Source organism: Bacillus rossius, chromosome 13 (assembly GCF_032445375.1).
Source record: "Bacillus rossius redtenbacheri isolate Brsri chromosome 13, Brsri_v3, whole genome shotgun sequence".
Taxonomy (NCBI): Eukaryota; Metazoa; Arthropoda; class Insecta; order Phasmatodea; family Bacillidae; genus Bacillus; species Bacillus rossius.
In genome coordinates, this window is record NC_086340.1 from 24529023 (window position 1) to 24550466 (window position 21444).

General features: G+C 35.5%; 1 protein-coding gene across 3 annotated transcripts in view; it reads right to left on the reverse strand.

The window, feature by feature from the left end:
* Nucleotides 1-21444, reverse strand: part of LOC134538386 (uncharacterized) — an 835281-nt gene that overhangs the window by 207142 nt on the left and 606695 nt on the right. For all 3 annotated transcript variants that reach the window (XM_063379668.1, XM_063379669.1, XM_063379667.1), the window contains one exon: nucleotides 209-226. In XM_063379668.1, the coding sequence (XP_063235738.1) occupies nucleotides 209-226 (18 nt within the window). The remainder of the gene's footprint in view (nucleotides 1-208; nucleotides 227-21444) is intronic.

Genomic DNA, 21444 nt, shown 5'->3' on the forward strand with positions numbered 1-21444 from the left:
TTAAAATTATAATTCACTACTCCTATTTACTACTATTTACTGTTCTTAAGTATAATTGTCTTTAAGTTAAAGAAAAACACCAGTTTTATAAAAAAAAAAATAACTACGAGACAAATCTAAACTTAAAAGTTTTAACTTGATTTTGTCATTTTGATGAAATCTTATATGATATCTACCACATTAATTATAAACAGTATTAATCACTCACCTGTCGTAGTAATAATCCCTGAAATAAAAAAGAAAATGAGTCGATTAGTATGCATTGCAAAACTTTGAATAACATTACATCTACGAACTACGTAGTTACTTCTACAGTAAGCATACATAATCTTTAAATCCGATTTATTACTAAACTTCATAATTAAAAGCAACCAATATAATAAACGTACAGGTAGATAAGAATAACAGTAAGTTTTTTTTTATCACATTACGCTTTATTCAGACTAATAAGTAAGACGAAGGTGTGAAAGAAATGGGCAAAATATCGATGTTAGTAACTGAATATTGTTTCTCTGTCATTTTCCAGGCAAAGTGAAACAGGGTGTGAGATAAATTTGTATAATATAACATATATCAAATATTATGTTTTTTGCAAGTAGTGCTTGGTGGTTTACCAACTGTCACAAAGCAGCACAGGATGTTTGTTTACGAACACTGTAAACCACGTGAAGTTGTTTACACAACAACAGTAGCAGAAGACCACTGATAGTTTGCAATGTATCTCATAAATAATACACGAATAACAGACAAAGAAAACTAAATACACAAAAGCACATAAAACAAGCTAAAAATCAGTCAATGTCACAGGTTAAATGTAAATACACCAGAGAATTCCGTGGTAGAAATTAGAACAAAATATTTTTGAGAAATTTTAAATTTGAGACAAGTTGCATGACACAAGACCATATTTCACGGCGAAAATAAAAAAAAAACTGCGAGTAAAGGCGACAGCAAAAGGCAAATGACTTGGCGTTATTTTTTTCACCAAGATGCGTCTATCTTGAGAAGCGCGTGATGAGTGGTACGTAGGGACCATCAACATTGTAGTATAGTGCCGGCCGAACGTCTTACGAGCTGGATTCCGTAGTTTTGGATGGAAACTCGTTGCTCGGCACGGACCGGCAGAGCCAGATAGTGGGTGGAGCTCTAAGGAACAAAATAGTGCCTACTCGGCACGGCCCGGTCACACATCAACTGTTCTAAAAACATCAGTCATCTTAACGATGACTGTATGTTGGCGAGTGCATCTACATACGTAGTCTTATTCAAGCTTATATGGCAGAAAATGGCGAACACTGTTGCGAGATTGATCCTACCCGTTTTTTTTAAATTTATGTCTTATTTAGTATACAATCGTTAATGATAAGTTTTAATATAAATTTTAACTATACTTTTTCTTGATTTTTTCTGAGACCATAACATAGTGTCTCTTGCCAGTCTTATTAAAGTTGCAGTCATCCTGAGAGTTAAACAATCAAATGCCAAACACCAACCATTATTTTTTAAAGGAGAAACTATTTGTAACGATCAGTCACTTTTAATAAAAAGGCATTCCATGAAAGTATGTGCAATGCTGAAAAAGAGCCCAACTACTTAAAATCAAAGGGTTTAAACAAAATGTTAACAAACGGTTGAAACCAAGATGAGGTCTTTAAATTGGATCTCCTTAGAAATAAAAAAAGAAAGAAATTCGTGTTAAAATACAGAAGGAAAATGTACTTTTACAATTCTCATTCCAAATTTTACCTTATCAATACCATTTTTCCGATCCATTAAACACATTTTCATTACATTACAAAGTTGCTTCTGAATATTTCCTGCTCTATGGCTTGCATCTGCCAACATAGCACACCGAAACAAGGACAGTGCCAAAAGCAGAAATCGTGCACTGGAAAGAGAGAGTAATTGCCCATTTAAATGCACACTGCAATCTAAGGATAAGCTACACTGTAGTTCGCTTAGCACTACATGATCAACATATTTTAAACGGGTATAGCACTGGAAAATCCAATGTGATTTCGAACCTCCTTGGCCGCAAGATGATACATACTCCCCCTTCTTCCCAGAGATTAGGAAAATAAACAGATGGAGCATAAGGTACGATTCTTGACGAGGAAGGAAAAAGGAGGGGGGGGGGAAGGCGAAACCAAAAGGGGAGTGGGATTTCAGTGTACTACACATACCAATATGGCGGCCGTTTGTTTACAAATGTATCAGCTGTGCCTGTATTGGAGGTTAAATTGGAAATACATGTCCATTAATATAATTAAATTTGTATTATGAAGATTCGTTTTGAACTTTTAGCACATATAAACGTATTAACCAATATTTTTTTTATCTAATTTTCTTCCGAACAGCTTAACTACAGTCGTTAATAAAAGCAGGTGAGAACAGATTATACAAATATAAACCGCCATACTGGTATGTGGAAATCATAAAAAAAGAATGAGGGAGGGTAAAAACGGTTTCACTTCTGACTACAAATACTCTAACTGTATTCTTTCCTAATCTCTGCTTCTTCCACTTCTTTCTTCCCACTTACTCCTCACTCCAAGCCAACAGCTCGCAAGACTTCTGGCTCGCACTGTACAAGACTCAATGACTGCAGCAGAAAAATGAGAGGGAAGGAATGAGTGACAGGCAAGTTGGAGTAAATAAACTGATAAGGGCGTTCACGTCAAACGTTACTGAACAGAAATTCTCCAAGTGAGGGTAAATCCGAATTTTATTTGGCTCCAAATCATTCAGCGAAAAATGTCGAACCTCTATAAAAGTTTGGCAACGCTCAAAAAATGAAACTTAAAACGTTTGATGGACTATTGATTATAACTTAAAACACTGCACCATTGCGATTATTTTTTTTAACAGCTATGCCAATTTTTAGCAGGCTTCTTCTTAATATGCTTTAGAATTTTTTAGAAAAAAAATATTTAATTTTTCCTAGCCTATCACGATTGTCAAATTGAAGAATATTTACAGATTAAACATAAAATAAATATTTTCTGAAAGAAATTTTAACTATATAACTAAGAAGCAAATATCAGATTTATTAGATCATCCTTACTAGTACGTCCCAAATACGTTGAAAATGTAACTTTTAGCTAAAAATGCAAATTTGTGCAATCTATATTTTCGTCATCTTGTTAAAGCTAAAATATTCTAAACTTTGCCAATGTTAACAGTATGAAATGTAAATATAAAATTATTGCCTGAAACGATAATCGCGTCCTTATAAGTAGGTACTAGATAAGAGCGAATTTAGGAAGACTAATTTTTGCAGTCACCATGTTGAAAGTTTGTCGTAATTTTTCTACCTAGTGTTCCTTTTCGTGGTCCCTTGACCCCAAAATAATCGTTAATACAAATGTATATATGCTATGTTTACATAAATAACTATGTTTGTATATAACTTTTTATGGACACGAGAAGTGCTGCAATTTTACGTAGGCCTATATTACTTATAGACTGATATGTAATTTCGCCAATGAGATAAGTATTCATCTGACGACTTAAAAATTAAAATCATTTTTACCTAACTAACTACCTTAATATGAAAAGTATTCCATTAATTTGAAATTATTATACTTAATATGAATTGTACCAGAAACTTTTGTTCGAAAGTGTTTTCGATTACACTACTGGATGCATTAAACAGAAAACAGTCGAAACCTTTTTGCTGCATGGAATATGCCAAAAACGTTTTATCGATCATTTTGAAATGTTTCAAGAACACAATGGGTGATTATTTTTTCCTACAGCCCCAATAATGTTCCAGAATTTTCTAGTGTGTTCCAGAAGTTTCATAATGTTCCGAAATAAATATGAACTTGGAAATTACGTGCGCCTGTAGGACTTGCCGAAAGGATTTTTTTGTGCTATTTTAAATTATTAATTCGTGAACAGATGACCAGCCATACAACAGTAATTCATATCTGTGACACACCCATTTTATAGTCGTTTATGTAACGTTTCCGACTCTTTTGTACCCCGGCCATCATTGGCCTTGTTCGCGAATAACCACGGAAACACGTGTTCGTTCCAATTACGCACTCTCTCTCTCTTGCTCTCACTCCCCCACCCCTTCCCTTTTGTTTTACTGCCCGAGCTGTTTGGAAGCGTGCCCGAACCTTGTTCCTTCGCTTCCGATTACTTCCGGTCAATGATGCGTGAAGTGAGGGTCGAATTGGCCATCTGTGCTCACTTTGCCCCAGCCGATAATAAAATTCTGCACCGTTTCATTCGCGGCGGATCAGGTTCCAGGGTTAGCGAACAGCTCCACGAACATGTTTCGCTACGTCGCAATAAAACTGGTTCTAATTGCGGGAAACGACTAAATGAACCTATTATTAACCATAGTTAGAGACCGGAAAAATTCGCGAATTCATTTCGCGATAGGCTCAAATACAAATTGTTTTACCTCTGCTATTGGATCACAACTCACCTGGGTGACTCTGGGCCAATGAGAAACGCCCGACCAAAGCTTTATCGAATCACAGGCTGCTACGTTGGGACGTCTCACAAGAGACCAGCCAATGAGTGGGTGGCATTTGACCGAGTGTAGGTAGAACTATGGAGTTCATCCTGCAGGTCATTGAACCCACTAATTTATCCGGTCCCTAACCATAGTGTGTGTTAGCCGCTACAGTTAACTGATTTATTAAAAGCTTAAGCACCCGGTGTTGCCCGGGCTAAACACAGAATAATATCAGGAAATTCACTACCGAGTTTCAAGTTATTTTAAAGTCCCAGTGATTGTAAAACCGAGACGCCAATCTTTACCTTCATTTCGTGGGAAGGCAGGTAACGCCTAGGCAAGACGTGACGGACGCAACAAACGATAGCGCGTTACAAATTCAAGGCAACGCCATCTATTGACGGAGTTCTAAACTAAAATGTTATTAGCACCTTTAGTTCTCTAGCAGCTGCAAGCTTCACTAAGCGGATGGGTTTCGCCAAGGAGAAGAATAGGAATTTACCAGGCCTTACTATATGACCGTGTGGTGGACACAGATAAACTACACAAACTTACGGTATTGTGTGTCTATGACATGCCTCCTATGATTTTCTATTATAAAACTAAACACACTCCATTTTCACTCCCATAGTGATGGACTTTCGTAATTATATGTAGTGTATGTCACTCTGTGGTCCATTAACTATCTATATGCAAAAAATTATGTCGATCCATTGCTCCGATGACTACCATATTGATGCTACACATAATTAACACACGATTTGTTTTAATAAAATTATTTCAGTTTAAAACGAATAATTGTTTTTTGCAAAAAAAAAAATAATAATTCTTGTTAGACATCGAAACACTATGTTCATATTTGCCACATTAATTTCTTCACTAGCTGTTACTGGTAGAGAAAGCACACCACAATAGAAAGAGGTGGAAAGAACGCTGTTTTGAATAATATTAAAAGTTAGTGACTACAGTTTTAAAAATGAATCTACCGTCTGAGAACGAGCTAGGGTGCTTTGAGCCTTAACTCAACTCGAAACTTTGCGAAACACATGGGCCTTGTTATTGTTTCAATGGAGTGGCTTCGACGACCCAGTTACCTAGAAGTAGTTGGGACTTCAGCTACGGAAGCCTTCACTCAATAATTAAGACTCTGTACAGGGAGTAGATAGCTACCGAGATCAGACAACTTAATGAACTGAGCAATTGCGGAGCAGACATTCTATTGGCCAGTACTTCCTGCAATCACGACCAGGGACGGTGTAAATAATGTCCGTACGTAATTAGGCCACTCTGGCTCAACACCAGGGCTTAAATGGTTTATGGCCCTTGAAGATGGCTGCAACGAGACAAACCGAAACGTCGAGCACGTGATCGTTTCAACGGGCGTTGCATCAGCCAAAAACTACAAAATAGTATAAGAACAACGGTGTCTAGTAAGAAAGGAAATAGTAAAATAATATAATTCCACCAAGTCCTGACTGGGGACACAGCTATGCACCGGGATTGAGTTTTACGTGTTTAACATTATAAGTCACAATGCAATTCATGTTCATATTTTACTTTCAAACAATAAAATACACCAAGAATTGCAAAGATAAGAACGTTTCTATAAGATAAAAAGTACCAACAATTTAGTGTAGGTATTTTTTTCTAAGTGTATTTACAAAGTGAAAATGTAAAAAGGAAAAAAAAAAAAAACAGAAAAACAAATGTACAGAAACTATTTACATACGTTTTCTCTTATATATATTTTATTTTATTGCAATGCGCAGTGTGGGATTTGTTTGTAAACAGTTTTGTAAAAAAAATGTCTGCATGATGCATGATGACGGCAGCTAATTACAAAAAAAAACAGTTGCTAGAGCAGGCATACCTTATTTCAGTTTAATGAGCGATTATTTTTCGCGAAAACGTCAATCCCTTAACAATAAAGCATTTAACATGTTAAACCCTATCCCAGCGCACGAAAATAACTTTACAGCCTTGGAAGTATTACTGCTATTCATGAATTCATTGAAATATATTTATCTTATCCTTTTATAAAAAAATCGAAAATGTAATATGCAAAAATTAATTTTTCGTCCGAGTTTCAGTATGACGAAAATAATTCATCTTGTGACACCAATACAAAGAAGCTATCATCTGTGTGATTCAGGTGTAGTTTGCTAAATGTCCCCGGACTGTGCAGAAGATGTGCAATTGTTTTCAGACTACCAAAATATTACTGAGATGGCATATTTGTGCAAGCCCAAACACGCTAAAACAAACCTTGAAAACCAATTGGTCTTCCTCAATACTTTAAAATTAAGACCGTTTTTAATTATTTACATCCAGATAAATAAACAATTTCCCTGAATCGAAATCGTGTTAAATCTTGTTTGATTCAATAGTTTCTGAGAAAAAAAGGAGGGCGGGGGGACCTATGGAGGTATAAATCTAAATAGATAAAATTTATACACAATTGAGTTCATGAACAAAATTATATTTTTTGCGTATTCGGCAAGTAAAAAAAAAACAATTTAATGCCTATATCAATCCTAATTTTAGAATGCGTTTAAAACCTATACAAAATGAATTTAGAACAAGTTGGAGAATTATCTTATGGCATTGTAATTGCCACTAATAGATAAAAAGTTACTGTAGTAATATTGGTGCATAAATACGTTTAAAACAAATATTTGGTTCAAAAAATTATTTCAGATTCGATGGAAAATCTCTATGGAAAAACAGAAAGTTGATTACATTTATTGAGACACATGTATACATGAACATATCTTAAAATGTGTCCAAGTTCAAGCCTGTAGACATGTGGTCAGAATGGATTGAAAAGAATTTCTGGCGAAAATCGAGTTTGGTAGCTATATACCAAAAGTCACTTACGCAAGCGTGAAAAATGATTCAACAGGTAAACCGAGTTTAAGACTCTCAGAGGATTTGCCATAAGTAAATGTTCTCTGGAGAGCCCTTCAACAGATTGAATTTCTGCAATATTTTGCTTTCTGTAGCACTCCCTAGAGCATGAAATTTTTATCTGGAGCTAGATTTTGGGTAGTACGTAGATTTATTCCCGAAAGTATTCTTCCAAGTATTTACTATACATATATTTTTTTCCGGTTATAGATTTTCTTTCTTTTAAAGATTGGTTTATGCGATCATACAGCTGTTATATATAGTTTTTTTAATTTGTTTTCAGAATATTTGGCAAAATGTATGAAAATGAGCCAGCAGCCTTTGTGTTTTGACACAATTTACAACATTTACAGTGCATGCCACACCCATGAATGCATCGATATTATGCTGTCACGCCAAAAGTTCTTGTTTTATTTCACTAATATAATAGTTAAAATTCGTTGTGCAATATGTTATTAGTATAATATCAAATGATGCGTGCTTTCTCGATCACAAGTATTTGAAAGATAATTAATGTTATGATTGTGCCCGTCATTAGTCAGCTAATAATATATTTTTTTTATGTGCAAACATCGCAGCTCTTGGTACATGGAATTTGGTAGGAGTAACTTCGCGAATGAAACGTCAAGATGGCGGGCCCAAGTGTAGCAACAAAAACTCGTAGTTACTTCCGTAAACATTAGGGGACATATGAAACGTATTGGTGTGCCAAATGAAACATTAAGCAGAAAGTATGTGCGCTCATTCGCATCCAGAAATTTTGGTGTTTGAAAAAATTAATATGTTATTTATCTATATATTTATCACGCTCGGCAATATTTTAAAGAACATTACTTTAAGTTTTGTGTCCGAGTTTCATATTATAAGTGTATTTGCAACGTGAGAACACATGAGTATGATCGTTACAGAGGTTAGAGGATACAATCACTGGCGAGTACCGAAAGACTGACTAACAATTTTTTTTATTTCAGAAAACCTAAATTTATATTCGTAAAGCATGTAACGGGGTCTGTTTCATGCCAACATAAATATCAGCAATTCATGACCAATTCATTATGTGATCCAAAACACAAATGTGAAAAAAACGTCAAATTAACTTTCATGATTGTTTTAAAGTCGCTAGGGGACAAGAGAAAGGCGATGTTTCTTGCAACATACAATGATAAACATAATTAGGTTGATACTCGCCTAATGACTGTGTCGAATAGTCATTAGCAGATGAAAGTTAAAATATTTTTTTCACACTTAATACATATTTGGTTGTATTAAAAATATGGACGACTTATAATACAGGCATATACAGAACGATAAATGAATAGACTGTCGACGAGCAGAATAATTTCAACGTGTTATCAGGCTTACAAAGAACTTACTGAACCTTCGGATTAAGTTTAAATATTTTTAATTATCAATAAAACGTTCGCATATGGTGGTCGTGATCTTAAGTAGCCTATTTCATGTTTTTCAGAAATTTTTGTAATACATTTGAAATATCGATCTTATTCTTTGAAACACTAACAATATACCCGTGAGGAGTAAATATAATTTAAACTAACGGAAAAATATTTCTTAAACTAATTTAATACTGAAAAATAATATTTTATTGACGAGTTTAAAATACAAAAAAATACCTTGATACGATTTTAAATAGTTTCTATATAGAAATATTTTTTTTAGCTATGAATTATTGTGTTTCATTGCTAGACTAAAATATTTGTTAGTACGCAGCGAAAAATTTTTTTTTAGCTGCAACAATTTTTTTTGACCTAAACAAATAACATATATAATAAAATTTATGTTGTCAAATAACAGAATATACGTTTTTATCAAAAAATATACATATTTTGTTGCGGCATATATAAAACTTCAGAAACCACCAATTACAAGCCCCATCGAATATGTGAACATCACGTCACGTTCAGTCATTAAAGACCAACAAATTTAGTGACTTTATTTGGCGACATGCTGGTTAGAAAATCTTCTGTTTCTTTGACTTACCGCTTTTCATTTGATCGTATGTCACTGAACAGTAAAAATCAACTAAAGATACACGGGACCAAATCATGGCCAACAAGGACAACAGATAAATTGTGGAAACAGCCGAAGATCGAACGACTCTTAATTATAACGGAAAGTTTTGTGGAGTCATGCGAGTTTTGTAAGCAACCGTCTTGACAGGGATTTTTTTTTCCTCTAACACTTTTGTAAATACGACGAAGTACAGTTTTCGAACGAGTAAAACCACTATATTTTTAACCATTGAATATACATATATATTAGTATATAAAAACATTAAAAAAATATACTTTTTATAGAAAATAACCCCCATTTTTGCTCAATATTATTTGTTAACTGAAAAAAAAACTGTTTTTTAAAAATAAAACATCAGCAGAGTGTGCCATAGTTTTTAAATAAAAAAAACTACGTTATAAACGGTGTATGGCCAGAGGATTTTCATTTGGTTCAGTTTGTAACAAAAAAAAAAAAACCATGAGCGAAAAATAGTTAAGATTCCCGGGGTATGGGGGATAGAGTTTAGTTTTTCCCAATTCACAGTTACGATTTTGCAAGCAAAAAGCGGGCCCCAGCATAGAGGGACCTTTTGATTACAGGGAGGACCAGGTACCCTCTGGTCCCGCTGGGATACGAGCCCATGCAGTGAAAGTACTGGTGAATATCGCGCGTGGCTTCGCCTAGCCGAGGTTTTCATCAACTTAGAACGACACAGTTAATAAATAAACAATGAAGACGACCAAGTTTCATCCGCGAAAAAAATATCTCCAGACCAGCCGCGTGTTAGAACATTGTAGCTTCATTGCCTGTGTGTGTCGCAATCGGTCAAGTTTCTTTCAGTTTGCACTTCTCTTGTCGGCACACGAATCCCAGCCATCCAGTGTAGGAAGCAAACGCGTCCTGAATGGCCCAGCCAAACAGGACAGTGGCTTCTCTTGCAGACGGCCGCCAATTGTAAGGTAGCAATCACTAGCGCGGGCACGCCTCATTGCAGTCTAATGAACTTTCAGACTTTTCCCCGCAAAAAAAAAAAAAAAAAAGTCACCCGTCCCTAGCGTAGCGAGACACAGCTGATCATCAGAGACCGGAAAAATTCGCGAATTCATTTCGCGATAGGCTGAAATACAAATAGTTATACCACAGTGCTGCCTCTGTTATTGGCTCACAACTCACCTGGGTGACTCTGGGCCAATGAGAAACAACCAACCAAAGCTTCATCGAATCACAGGCTGGTACGTTGGGACGTCTCACAAGACAGCAGCCAATGAGTGAGTGGAATTTGACCGAGTGTACGTAGAACTATGGAGTTCATTCTGGAGGTCATTGAACCCGCGAATTTTTTCCGTCCCTACGTGATCATTAGAGACCTGCAAAATTCGCGGATTCATTTCGTGATATGCTACAATTCTAATAATTATAACTTTTCGCTGCTTCTGCAATTGGTTCACTGTTAATCTGGAGTAATGAAGGCCAATTAGAGACACTCGCTCAAAGAAGTGTCGAATAACAGACACTCGGTCGAGACGACTCACAAGTGAATGAACAGCCAATGAACAGGTGGCATTTGCCCGAGTGTGTAGAGTGTAGTAGAGTCTATCCTGGAGGTCATTGAATCCGCGAATTTTGCAGGTCTCTAGTGATCATGTTTCACATTCACAGTCCTTTCACCCTCGAGATATCCACAGCAGCGGCAGTAATCACCTTGTTTGTTTGTATGTTTCAGGAGCTGATCGGCAGCAAAAATAATAATAATAATAAAACTTTAAGGCCATCCAATACAGTGTTCGGAGGAGTGGAGCGTTCGTTGGTGATGTGCAACGTTCAGGAGTGATTGAATGTGTTGACAGAGAGAGGTCAAGGTCAAGAAGGCGACCTCGAATCCCTGAATCCTGAGGCAGCAGCCAGTGTCTTCAATATGGGCTTTAAACACCTAGTGTTTTTTTTTAATTTTTTTTTTAAATTGAAGATTCATTACATCATTCCGAAAATTTCAGTTTTTACCGGAAAACGCAGTTAGAGTCTTCAATAACCCAGCACCCCCGTAAAACTAAAAAGGAGGTTAGGGAAATATATCGTGATAGTGTTTATAAAAAAAAGGGGAGGGGGAGGAGAGATGTGTAGTGAGTGATATGAGTAGAGACCGGAAAAATTCGCTGATTCATTTCACGATATGCTAGAATCCAAACAACTGTACATTTATATTGCTTCTGTGATTGGATTACAGTTTATCTGAAGGACTTTAGCCAATGGGAAACCTTCAACCAAAAAAGTATCGAATCGCAAGCGTCCCAGTTGCAAGTGTCACGAGTCAATAGCCAATGAGCAAGTGGCATTTGCCTGAGTATGCAGATGGTTGTGGAGTCTATCCTAGAGGTCATCGAAAGCGCGATTTTTTCTAGTCTCTAGATATGAGCGAGGAGGAGAGGGGGGAATGTTGGGGAGAGAGGAGTGGGGGTGGAAGTCTTTCAGGAGCTCCAATGGACACGTACGCAAGCGGTATGCTCCCAAACATGGAATCGAATGGGGGACTTTGTTCCGTTTGTTCGCACGTCGTCGACTCGCCGCTCTGACTGACGTTATCTCCGTCACATGTTCTCCGTTCCCCTTCTCCCCCCTGATATCACACCACCCCCAACCCCTCCTCCTTTCAACACGCGAACATTTTATTTCGCTCCCATATTCATTGTTTTATCGGCGGGATCGGCTTATTAAATCAATTGAGCGCGAAATCAAATTCCGGCTGAGCGGGCGTTTTGGGGGGAGCGCGGATTACAACGCTCCTGGTGGCGTCCGGGGGGTTGGGGGGGACAACCGAGCTAATGGCGCGCGCAGTTTTCGCGACATGCCTGCCAACATTCCGAAACCTCCTCCCCTTTCCAACCTCACCCACACGCCCTCTCCATTGCTCGTCCGCAAACGTTTAGTTCATTTTTTTTTATTTTCTTTCGAAAACAGCGACCGTGAATGGAAAACGGTCTTAACAGAAAAAAAAAATCGGTGACGAGTGTGGAATGTTTTGACGCATATCCGTGTAGTTAACGGAATTGTGATTTCTGATGTTCCTCGATTTTTTTTTTTAACTCTCTTTAAAATCTGGGAGAGCAAACTTTTGTGACAGCAATCAGATTCTGATGGTTTTAAAAGTAACCATATCTAACACTGAAAAAAACCTTTAGTGCCATTCGCTTTAATTTCCTTCTTTTGAAGTCTTTTTCAGTCTACCAAATAATTTATTACATTCAAACAATCGAATTTCGGGAACAACTGATTAAAAAAAACATTTCATTCAACTATAATTAAATGTCTATTTAACAAATTACAGAAATACTTAAATTATATTAGCTCAAATATCACACTAAATGGAACAAATGTTTTTAAGTGCTACTATATTTTGGTTTAGTTTGCGTTTTTCATCAATAAATTAAATGTAACATAAATTTTTTGTCCATTAATATTAATTCAATTTTTGTTTCAAATTTTTAATTGTAATTTCCTTTTTCTGACACCAAATGTACCATACAAGTATTTGTAAAATTAATGTATTCGTTTCCGGATTAAATTTTTTTCTGCCACTAAAGCATTAGAACCCTTATAGATGATAGATAAATTGTGCATGTTTCTTTGAGTTAAGTATTTTACCATTACTTGCCATTGAATATCATTTAATGAAGATACACGAAAATAACAATGCGTGTTATTACTTAATATTTTTCGTTCATTCTGCCAAAAATGCTTTAGATGTTCTGTCTGAATGGTAATTTTCTAAGTAAATTTTCTGATATCTTTAAAAGGAACTACGAAAATCATTGTCAGTCATTCGATCAAAGTAAATACAATGATTAATTCTTTATATATAGTTATATATGTATATATAAGACAAACGTGACGTCAGGACATAACGGAATTTGTACGAAAAAAAGAAATTCATAAAGATACGTGTTTAGTCCTGATAAATACCGATTTTTTTTTTCCGTCTAAACTGTACTAATTATTTTTCTGTACATGATAGAAAACGGCTCTCCAACCTAATGCAGAAAGATCCAAAGTGTTAGCCTGTGAATTATGGTGATAGATAAGCTTTATATCACAATGTTGACTAGTTAATGGGTTGCGTCCCGTTTTAGGTCATTGTTTACATTTACGTTAAACACCCTTAGTAGTATAGGAAAGTATTTCCGGGGACACGGAATTTGAAGGAAATGCTATTGGCTACTTTATGATTAGTTTTGGTTTTGTTTGGATGTAGTTAGTTATTTTACGTAGAATTAAAACCGTCAAAATTTTGAAAATATATAAAAAAAATTAATGAAACAGCAAGTAGCTGTAGTTTGGCTTCAACTTTTTTCAGTTCTGTAATTCTCTCAATTCTCCGTATTTAAACATCCTAAAAGCCTTAAAAATGTACATTTTCTTAAATGCCATTTAAATTTATACTCAAATATTTTTTTTTAATATGAAGCCTCTCTTAAAGTTCTATAAGTTTAACTGTGATTAATGAAAATATACAAAAAAAAACTGAAACGGAACTCTCACACTTTTGCAACACACTTTTAAATGAAGAAACGGAACTATAGTGTTAAATGAGAGTTTAAAATAAAATATGATATTAGTCCTAATTTCGTCTCAGCTTTTTTTTAAATATTTTCCCAGACTGCTATTTTTTAATTCGTTTGGGTGCTTTGTAAATGTCTAATCTGTACAAATGCCTTCATTTTTTTCTAATTTGTTAGTTAAGTTGAAGTGATGTTTCAGGAATATGTTTTAAAGTTTAGTCAAGTCAGTGGCGTGGCGCAGTGGTCAATCGCTTAACCTGGCTATCTGCCAGCTCGGGTTCGATACCCACTGGTGCTGTTTTTTTTTGACATTTACATTCTTATTATCTCTCACAATAATAAACTATTGATTACAGAATTTAAATATGTTTAAACAGTTAAATTACATAATTGAGTGAGGTTTTAATAAAAAAAAATCACAAACCACGCTTTACAGTAAATACCTACTGTTAAAACTGTTATCATTAAAAATAGTTCCTGCTTAAGTATATTAATGAACTAATTTAAAGTAAATTCTGTTATATTGACTATATGAATTTTAAATCTATAAAATTTCACTGTTTGGATGTATTTAAGTTATGTAATCAATAGTTTAATATTGTGAGGAATAAAAAAAAATTTTAAAACAAACAGTACCAGAGGGTATCGAACCCCAGCAGATTGTCAGGCCAAGCACTTGACCATCGCACCACGTCCCTGATTTGAAATTACTTTAAAACATATCCCTGAAACATCACTTCAACTTAACCAACAAATTTAGAAAAAAATTATTAAGGCAATGGTAAAGATTAGGCATTTAAAAAGCACCCAAACGAATTTTAAAAAACATAGTAGCCTGGGGAAAAAATTTCAAAATTATTGAGACGGAATTAGGACTAATGTCATAATTTTATTTGAAACTCTCATTTAACACCATGTTAATGATGGGTTCAACTGCCACTAGCGCCGTTAGTTCGCAGGCTGCCGTGAGCTTCACTAAGGCGACGAGACACTCCAAGGCAAAGGATAGGAAGTTGCCAGACCTGTCGATATGACCGTGACCTCGAACTGTACACGGTAAGAAGGCTTTGTATGTTTCACAAATAATTTTTTTTTACCATTGTAACATTAGAAACACTCTGCCAAAACAATTTTTACAATGAAGATATAGGTAGCATAGACTAAGAAATTTATAGTTTATCTGCATGTAAAATGTGTAATTTAAAATAAAATATGACATGAGAGAAATTAATTAATTTATCATAAAAACTACTACTTCTTATCACCGTTTAATAGTGACTTAAAAGATTTAATGCATTTTATGTTACTTACTGAAAATATTTTATTTTTGCCTTTAAACAAAAAAAAATCTGGGCAGAGGGTTATTTTTATAAACGAGCCATATTTGCACAGGTACCAAAAAAATATTTCTCTGAGAAAAAAAAAGCTTCTTATTAAAAAAAAGTAACATATTTGTAGCTGTGATATTTTTTTCCTTGGCCTCCAGGAAGGAGATTTAACTTTTCGGTCGTAAAGGCAATCATGTCTTCGTGAGAAAATGTTCTCGAAAATGCTGCTCTGCACATGCCGACGGTCGAAGAAGAGAAAATTTTTTTCAAAAATATAAAACACATATTGTCGTCACATCCCAAGTTCGCTTCACGCTAGAAAGAAAGCTTCAGAAAATCTTCACAAGATTGTCACCGGGGGGTGGGGCTTCCCTCTCCGCATCTTTTTTTTTTTTGACCCCTGTTGGTTTCTTCAGCCATATCCTGCTATATCTCCGCCCGAGCTGAAAGATAAATATTGGGGGAGAGAGATTTCCCCTGGTGGCTTGGTTGGAGCGGAGTGGGGGAAATCTCCTCATCCGGCCAAGGAACGGAGGGCGGGAAAAAAAACACACACACGCGCTCAAGCTATCCTGTTCTCAGACCACCCAACTTACCCTAGAAGCAACACGGCGACCCCGCGCGGCGCCTAGTTTAAACAAGCCCCGCAGCGTGGTGTATTTTATATTCCGCCAAGATAGCGCCTCTGTTTGCCGAGGCCACTCCGTGGCATACGTAAAATAAAAAAATAAAAAAGCACGTGTCCCGAAAATTGCCTTGGATGAAATTTTTTTTTTTTTTAATTTCTTCCTGCTTATTTAAGTCTGGGTGTGTCGCGAAACGGCGCTCAGAGCTGTATTCGTAAAAACGGAATTTAAATAACCGCTCGAGATTTATTGAAATTGTCTGATTACGAACAGTATTCACCAGCCAGTACCTTGTCTATACTAGTTCCGTTCCATGGTTTCGTCTACAACGTGTTTTGTCGGACAGTAATAAAGGTTTAAAAAAATGGGTGTTTTCAAGAAAATTTGTAGGTATGGAAAAGCCAGCACACACAAGTGTTGCAAGTGGTATAGATAGGGATGTGTCGAGAGCCTTTATCTTTAATACTCCGTCATTGAATGATAGGATCACCGCTACAAATCTCATATAGGGGCGTTACCGACGAGAAGACTGCACGCCAGTTCCATGCCAAGGTGCGTAGAGGCGAAGAGGTGTGACATGCGAGAGTCAGCGTCGCCCTTAAGTGCTCGTGCGGTTGATCAGGCGGCCACCTCAAGGCTCGGTCTCACATGCCATGCACATTTTTACCCTCATTTTCTCGTCATTATTTTTATTTAAAAGATTTTTTTTATCCTAACACGATTACCTCCCTTACATTTGATATTCTACGTATCACAAATTATTTCAACATATGTACACTAAATGTAATACGGTACGTCCATACAAGAATGTCCTAGTAATGAAATTTAATTGTATCAACTGTAAGCGTTCTAGAGTGTTGGTTCAGAGTCACAATTAAAGAGTAACGCTTAACAGTTTTAGATACGCGCATGCACGAGTACCTACTGCTTTGTCGTTTTCTCGCTTGCTGCGCGAAATAATTGCTCTTTCCCAAATTAGTACAGGGCGAACCTGTAAACTTTATGTGGCAACAGGATGGAGCCCCTCCATATTGGAATATCTCTGTAAGAGAGAGTGTTTGACAGTCGAAGTCCCTGACCATTGAATTGGTCGTAATGGTTGAGATGACAGAGCTCTTTATCTCTGGCCTCCACGTTCACCTGACATAACGCCATGTGATTGTCCTTCCTTTGGGGCTTTATAAAAGATCGTTTGTACGTTTCACCGCTACCTAATGATTTGCCAGAGTTGAGACACAGGATTGAAGAAGCTATTGCTTCTTTTTCTCCGGACATGTTAACCAATATGTGAGAATAATTTGACTTTAGGTCGGATGTGTGCCGCATAAATAAAGGTGCACATATTCAACATTTCTAAAAAAAAGAGTTAAGTTTTCCTTAAATTCGATGTATGATTTGTTGTAAATAGTCTAAATTAAACTTATGTAATGTACCATTGAAACTGTATCTAGGATAGATGGACGTATAACAGAGAGCAGTTCGAGTCGGCAGAAGAGACAGCTTTTTGCAGGAATGGTTCCTCTTGAAGGGAGACGGTCTAATGGGCCCCGTCACGGCTAATGCGAAGCGTTTAGGTTGAGGAAAGCGAGAGGGAAATAGAGAGAGAGAGAGAGAGAGAGAGAATAGCTATTCAACCACGTCTCGAGGGGAAGAAAGAAAGAAAGAAAGAAAGAAAGGTAATCGTCACTGGCCTGATCCACGGGAGTAGTTGTAATCTACAGAGCACTCTCGTTCAGTGCGACTGCGACATTCGTTGTGTGTTCGCAGAGATGCACTATTTCTACTTCAGTAAAAAGCTCGAAAGGACTATAACAACAACACACGCTTTTCACTTGCATATTTGGTAAGTAGACTGTTTTCAAATAGTTTTATTACATAACTACAGAAATATTTAAAAGTATGTAGTTCTAATAGCGCTGAAAATTCAAACTTCTTTTGTGTTATTTCCACATAAAAATATTACATAATGTGGATATAGATGAAAATGTTTTTTTTTTTATTGTTAGTTAGATTAAGTATTTCCGTTTATATTAGACCAAATGCGTGAATGTTAAGTTTTATCGAGATAAATATGAAAATTTTCCGTTACAACTGTGCCAACATGTCATTACTATTAAAACTCAACACATTTTGTTTGAAAAAAAAAAAAACACTGTGTCCGCAAAATGGCTTTTTTTTTGTGTACAGCAACATTTTGTGGACACAAATTAATAGATCAGTTGAGAATTAAAAATTATTTGGCTATGCCCACAACATTTGTGGAAAGTTGTGTTTTGAAGAAAAAAAAATGTTGTGTGTTGTGTTATTTCATTACAGTGTCATTTTTATTTTATTTTATAGGAAAACATACAAATGTTTTGATAGGCACTAATTAAAAAAATAATTTTTGATGTTCAGTTATATGCATGGCAAATATTCACGATAAAAATTTCTGTTTGATCACATAAGGGTTCATTTATTGTTTTTTTTAAGCCAATGCACTAATTACATTAAAAAATTCTATAAAAATATAAATTTCATACATATTTAAAATACGCAAAAAAAAAACAGTGACAGGCGAAACCAAGCCTTAACCACGCTGACTAAACATTGTCCACGTATTCTTAATTTTATTTATGTTTTTAAATACTCATGTATAAACATCTTAGCTCTCGATATACATAATTTGGTGGGGGTAATTTCCCGATTGGAACGGAAGAAACATTGAACGGAAATGCGCAACCAAGGTGTTGATATCTGTGGTGGATGGCGCTAACAAAAGTTCACAGAGACAAAGGGAATCGTTATAATATTAACTGTCTAGTTAATTTTAACAAGATGGGCAGTATTTTAATGAAATTCCTCATTGAAAATCAGGTCCAAATCCGGGGTTTAATATTTCTTCACGACTTTTTCGCTCTCATCGGAGCCGTTTCAGTTTATTGTTTAAAATTTCGGCCTGCTAATAAAATTATTCAATCATCGACGTAGCTGCTCCGGCAGGGAATTCTGGTGGCGGGTGAGGAAACTACGTGTGATTCGTGTCAACAAATGTAGTTGAAAACACAATTTTTAGTATATTTATCACGCTTGGCATTATTTCAAAGAATTCTACATCAAATTTCGTGTCCGAGTTTCGTATTATAGGTGTATTTGCTACATTAGAACACATGAGCTTGATCGTTAACAAGGTAAGATGTTTACACATCACAAACGAGTACTCAAATTAAAGTTTCTTTTTTTAAACATTTAGTTCTTATAATTGTTTAAAATGTAATCTTAATAATGTTATCCATCTTGGTTGCAAGTATCCTCACTGAATCGCTCAAAATATGTCTAATCAAAACAAATAACTTTTTAAATTAGCAAAGTAATTATTTATAGCGTGAATAGTCAAAGTCATCCAATTAAAAATATATTTGCAGCATAAGTCGTTAAAAAATTTTTTCCCCCCATAAGCATAGCATTAATTTATTTTTTTCTTTTTATCAACAGTAGGTATTTATGAACGCATACCAATACCTTTTAGTAACAGTATCTAATAATTTGTTGTAGGGTGAGAAATAAAAATTTTTTGAAAAAAATTAATTTAACTCAAAAATTACGACAATTTATTAATTTATTTTTAATTCAGAACCATAATTTACTGGCTTATCAACTGTTCTTGGCTTGACGTTGAGTTATGAGACATGTAACTTGCAAAATATATATTGTATAATGGCAATCTGTTTTACAACGACGTAACAATAATGAATCTTACACATAATATAAAATAACCTTAAATCTCTATGTCTTGCTCCAATCAACCTCTTGTGAACAAATATTTATAAAAAAACAAATAGGCTGCATTGATAAAGACACGGTACTAAGTATTAGGGGATAGCATGCATCTGGCTATGTGATTCGACAGGTTGCGAGACGATACCAGCGCAAAGCACTCCCAGCCTTGCTGTCTTGAAAAACCGGCCTCGCTTTTAAGTCAGAATTACAATTGTCCATCGCCAGGGCCATGCATATTTCGCGAAAAGATTCCGAGACGAGCTGAAAGTTAACACACTGTAACATCGTCAGTGTATCATGTTTGGGTGAGGTTATTTTAGGTACAATGACGATAACTCCAATCACAGTGATCCAGTGCGGAAGCAAACGCTTCCTGAGTGGCTCGGTCAAATAAGGCAACGACTTCTCTCGCCAGACGGCCGCCAATCGCAAGGAAGAAACCGCTGGCGCGAGTAGGCTATACCTTGTTGCAGTCTAGTAGGCGGTCAGATCTTTTCGCGAAAAATGCCTGCCCCTATCCATCGCCTCCGTCCGTCCGTCCGTCGATCACGTGACCTGCAGCCAATCATACAGCTCGTCCGTCCGTCAAAATTCTTGGCAACTTTATACTTTTGTCCGTCAGTCATAAGTATAAAGTTAACAAGATTTTGACGGCCGGGAGGTTGAAATTATAACCTCCAAATTGTTGCAAGGGTTTTGCGTGTCAATTTTGATTATATTATAAGTTTCTGAAGTTTCTTTGATGCCTTCGATGCTTACATAATAATTTGTTGAAGTTTTATTTCTTTAGGCGCATTATGAAAAAAAAATAGTGAATTTCTACGATGCACGCGCACCATTCAACTAAATGTTCACAGGATAAAAAAAGGCTACATACAAATAAAAATTATACATATATGTGCTTTCAAAAATTATAATGTAGTGATTGATACTGAATACTGGTCCATATCATTAAAAAATATTTATTATTAACATTAGTGGGAGAAATTGTGCTTATAAACTTTTTCAATTGTATTTATATAAATGAGGTTATGTTCCAGTATGTATAATTTATTTCCTATATAAACAGTAAATTATTTCATCATAATTTAATAAATAATTAAAATGTATAAATTAGAATTAACATTTAGCAAACTCAATGATTTTAGTTACTAATAACAACTTATCTAGATAATTTTACTATATTAAATATTTAATATTTTACACGTGTTTTTATTAACATTGAATACCGAGAAGTTAATTGATTTTTTTTTAATTTGTTGAATATATGCTTAACCAACTGTAATGTGTAATATCACTGCAATCCTTTTATTATATTATTTCTATTAATTTTGCATGAAAAACTAAAGTTAGTTTTTTTATTACGCCAAGTAAGTGTAACTTTAAAAGCGTGTACGTAGTAAGTACAGGAATCTTTTTATTAATTATTTTTGAACACATTTTTGAAACAAAGATCATATGATTCACCGAAGTGCAATAAATTACTAATGGTAACACTGAAAATGTTGAAAAAAAAAAATTACCAGAGGGAAGAAATATTTATTTTAATAAGTTGTAACTAAAGTACATAGCTTACATGACAGCCAACCAGAAGATAAATTTTCTCAAAACTGTTAAATTTTATAAACAGTTGGCAACATGTACAAGGGGAAAATATCATGACGGAAGAACAGAGTGTTGTGAATATTTCGGCGGCTGACGGACGGACAACGGATGGACGCGACGGGCTATTGTAATTCCAGCTTTTACACTCTCACTCGGCGCGCATTTCCCGCTGCGCTTTT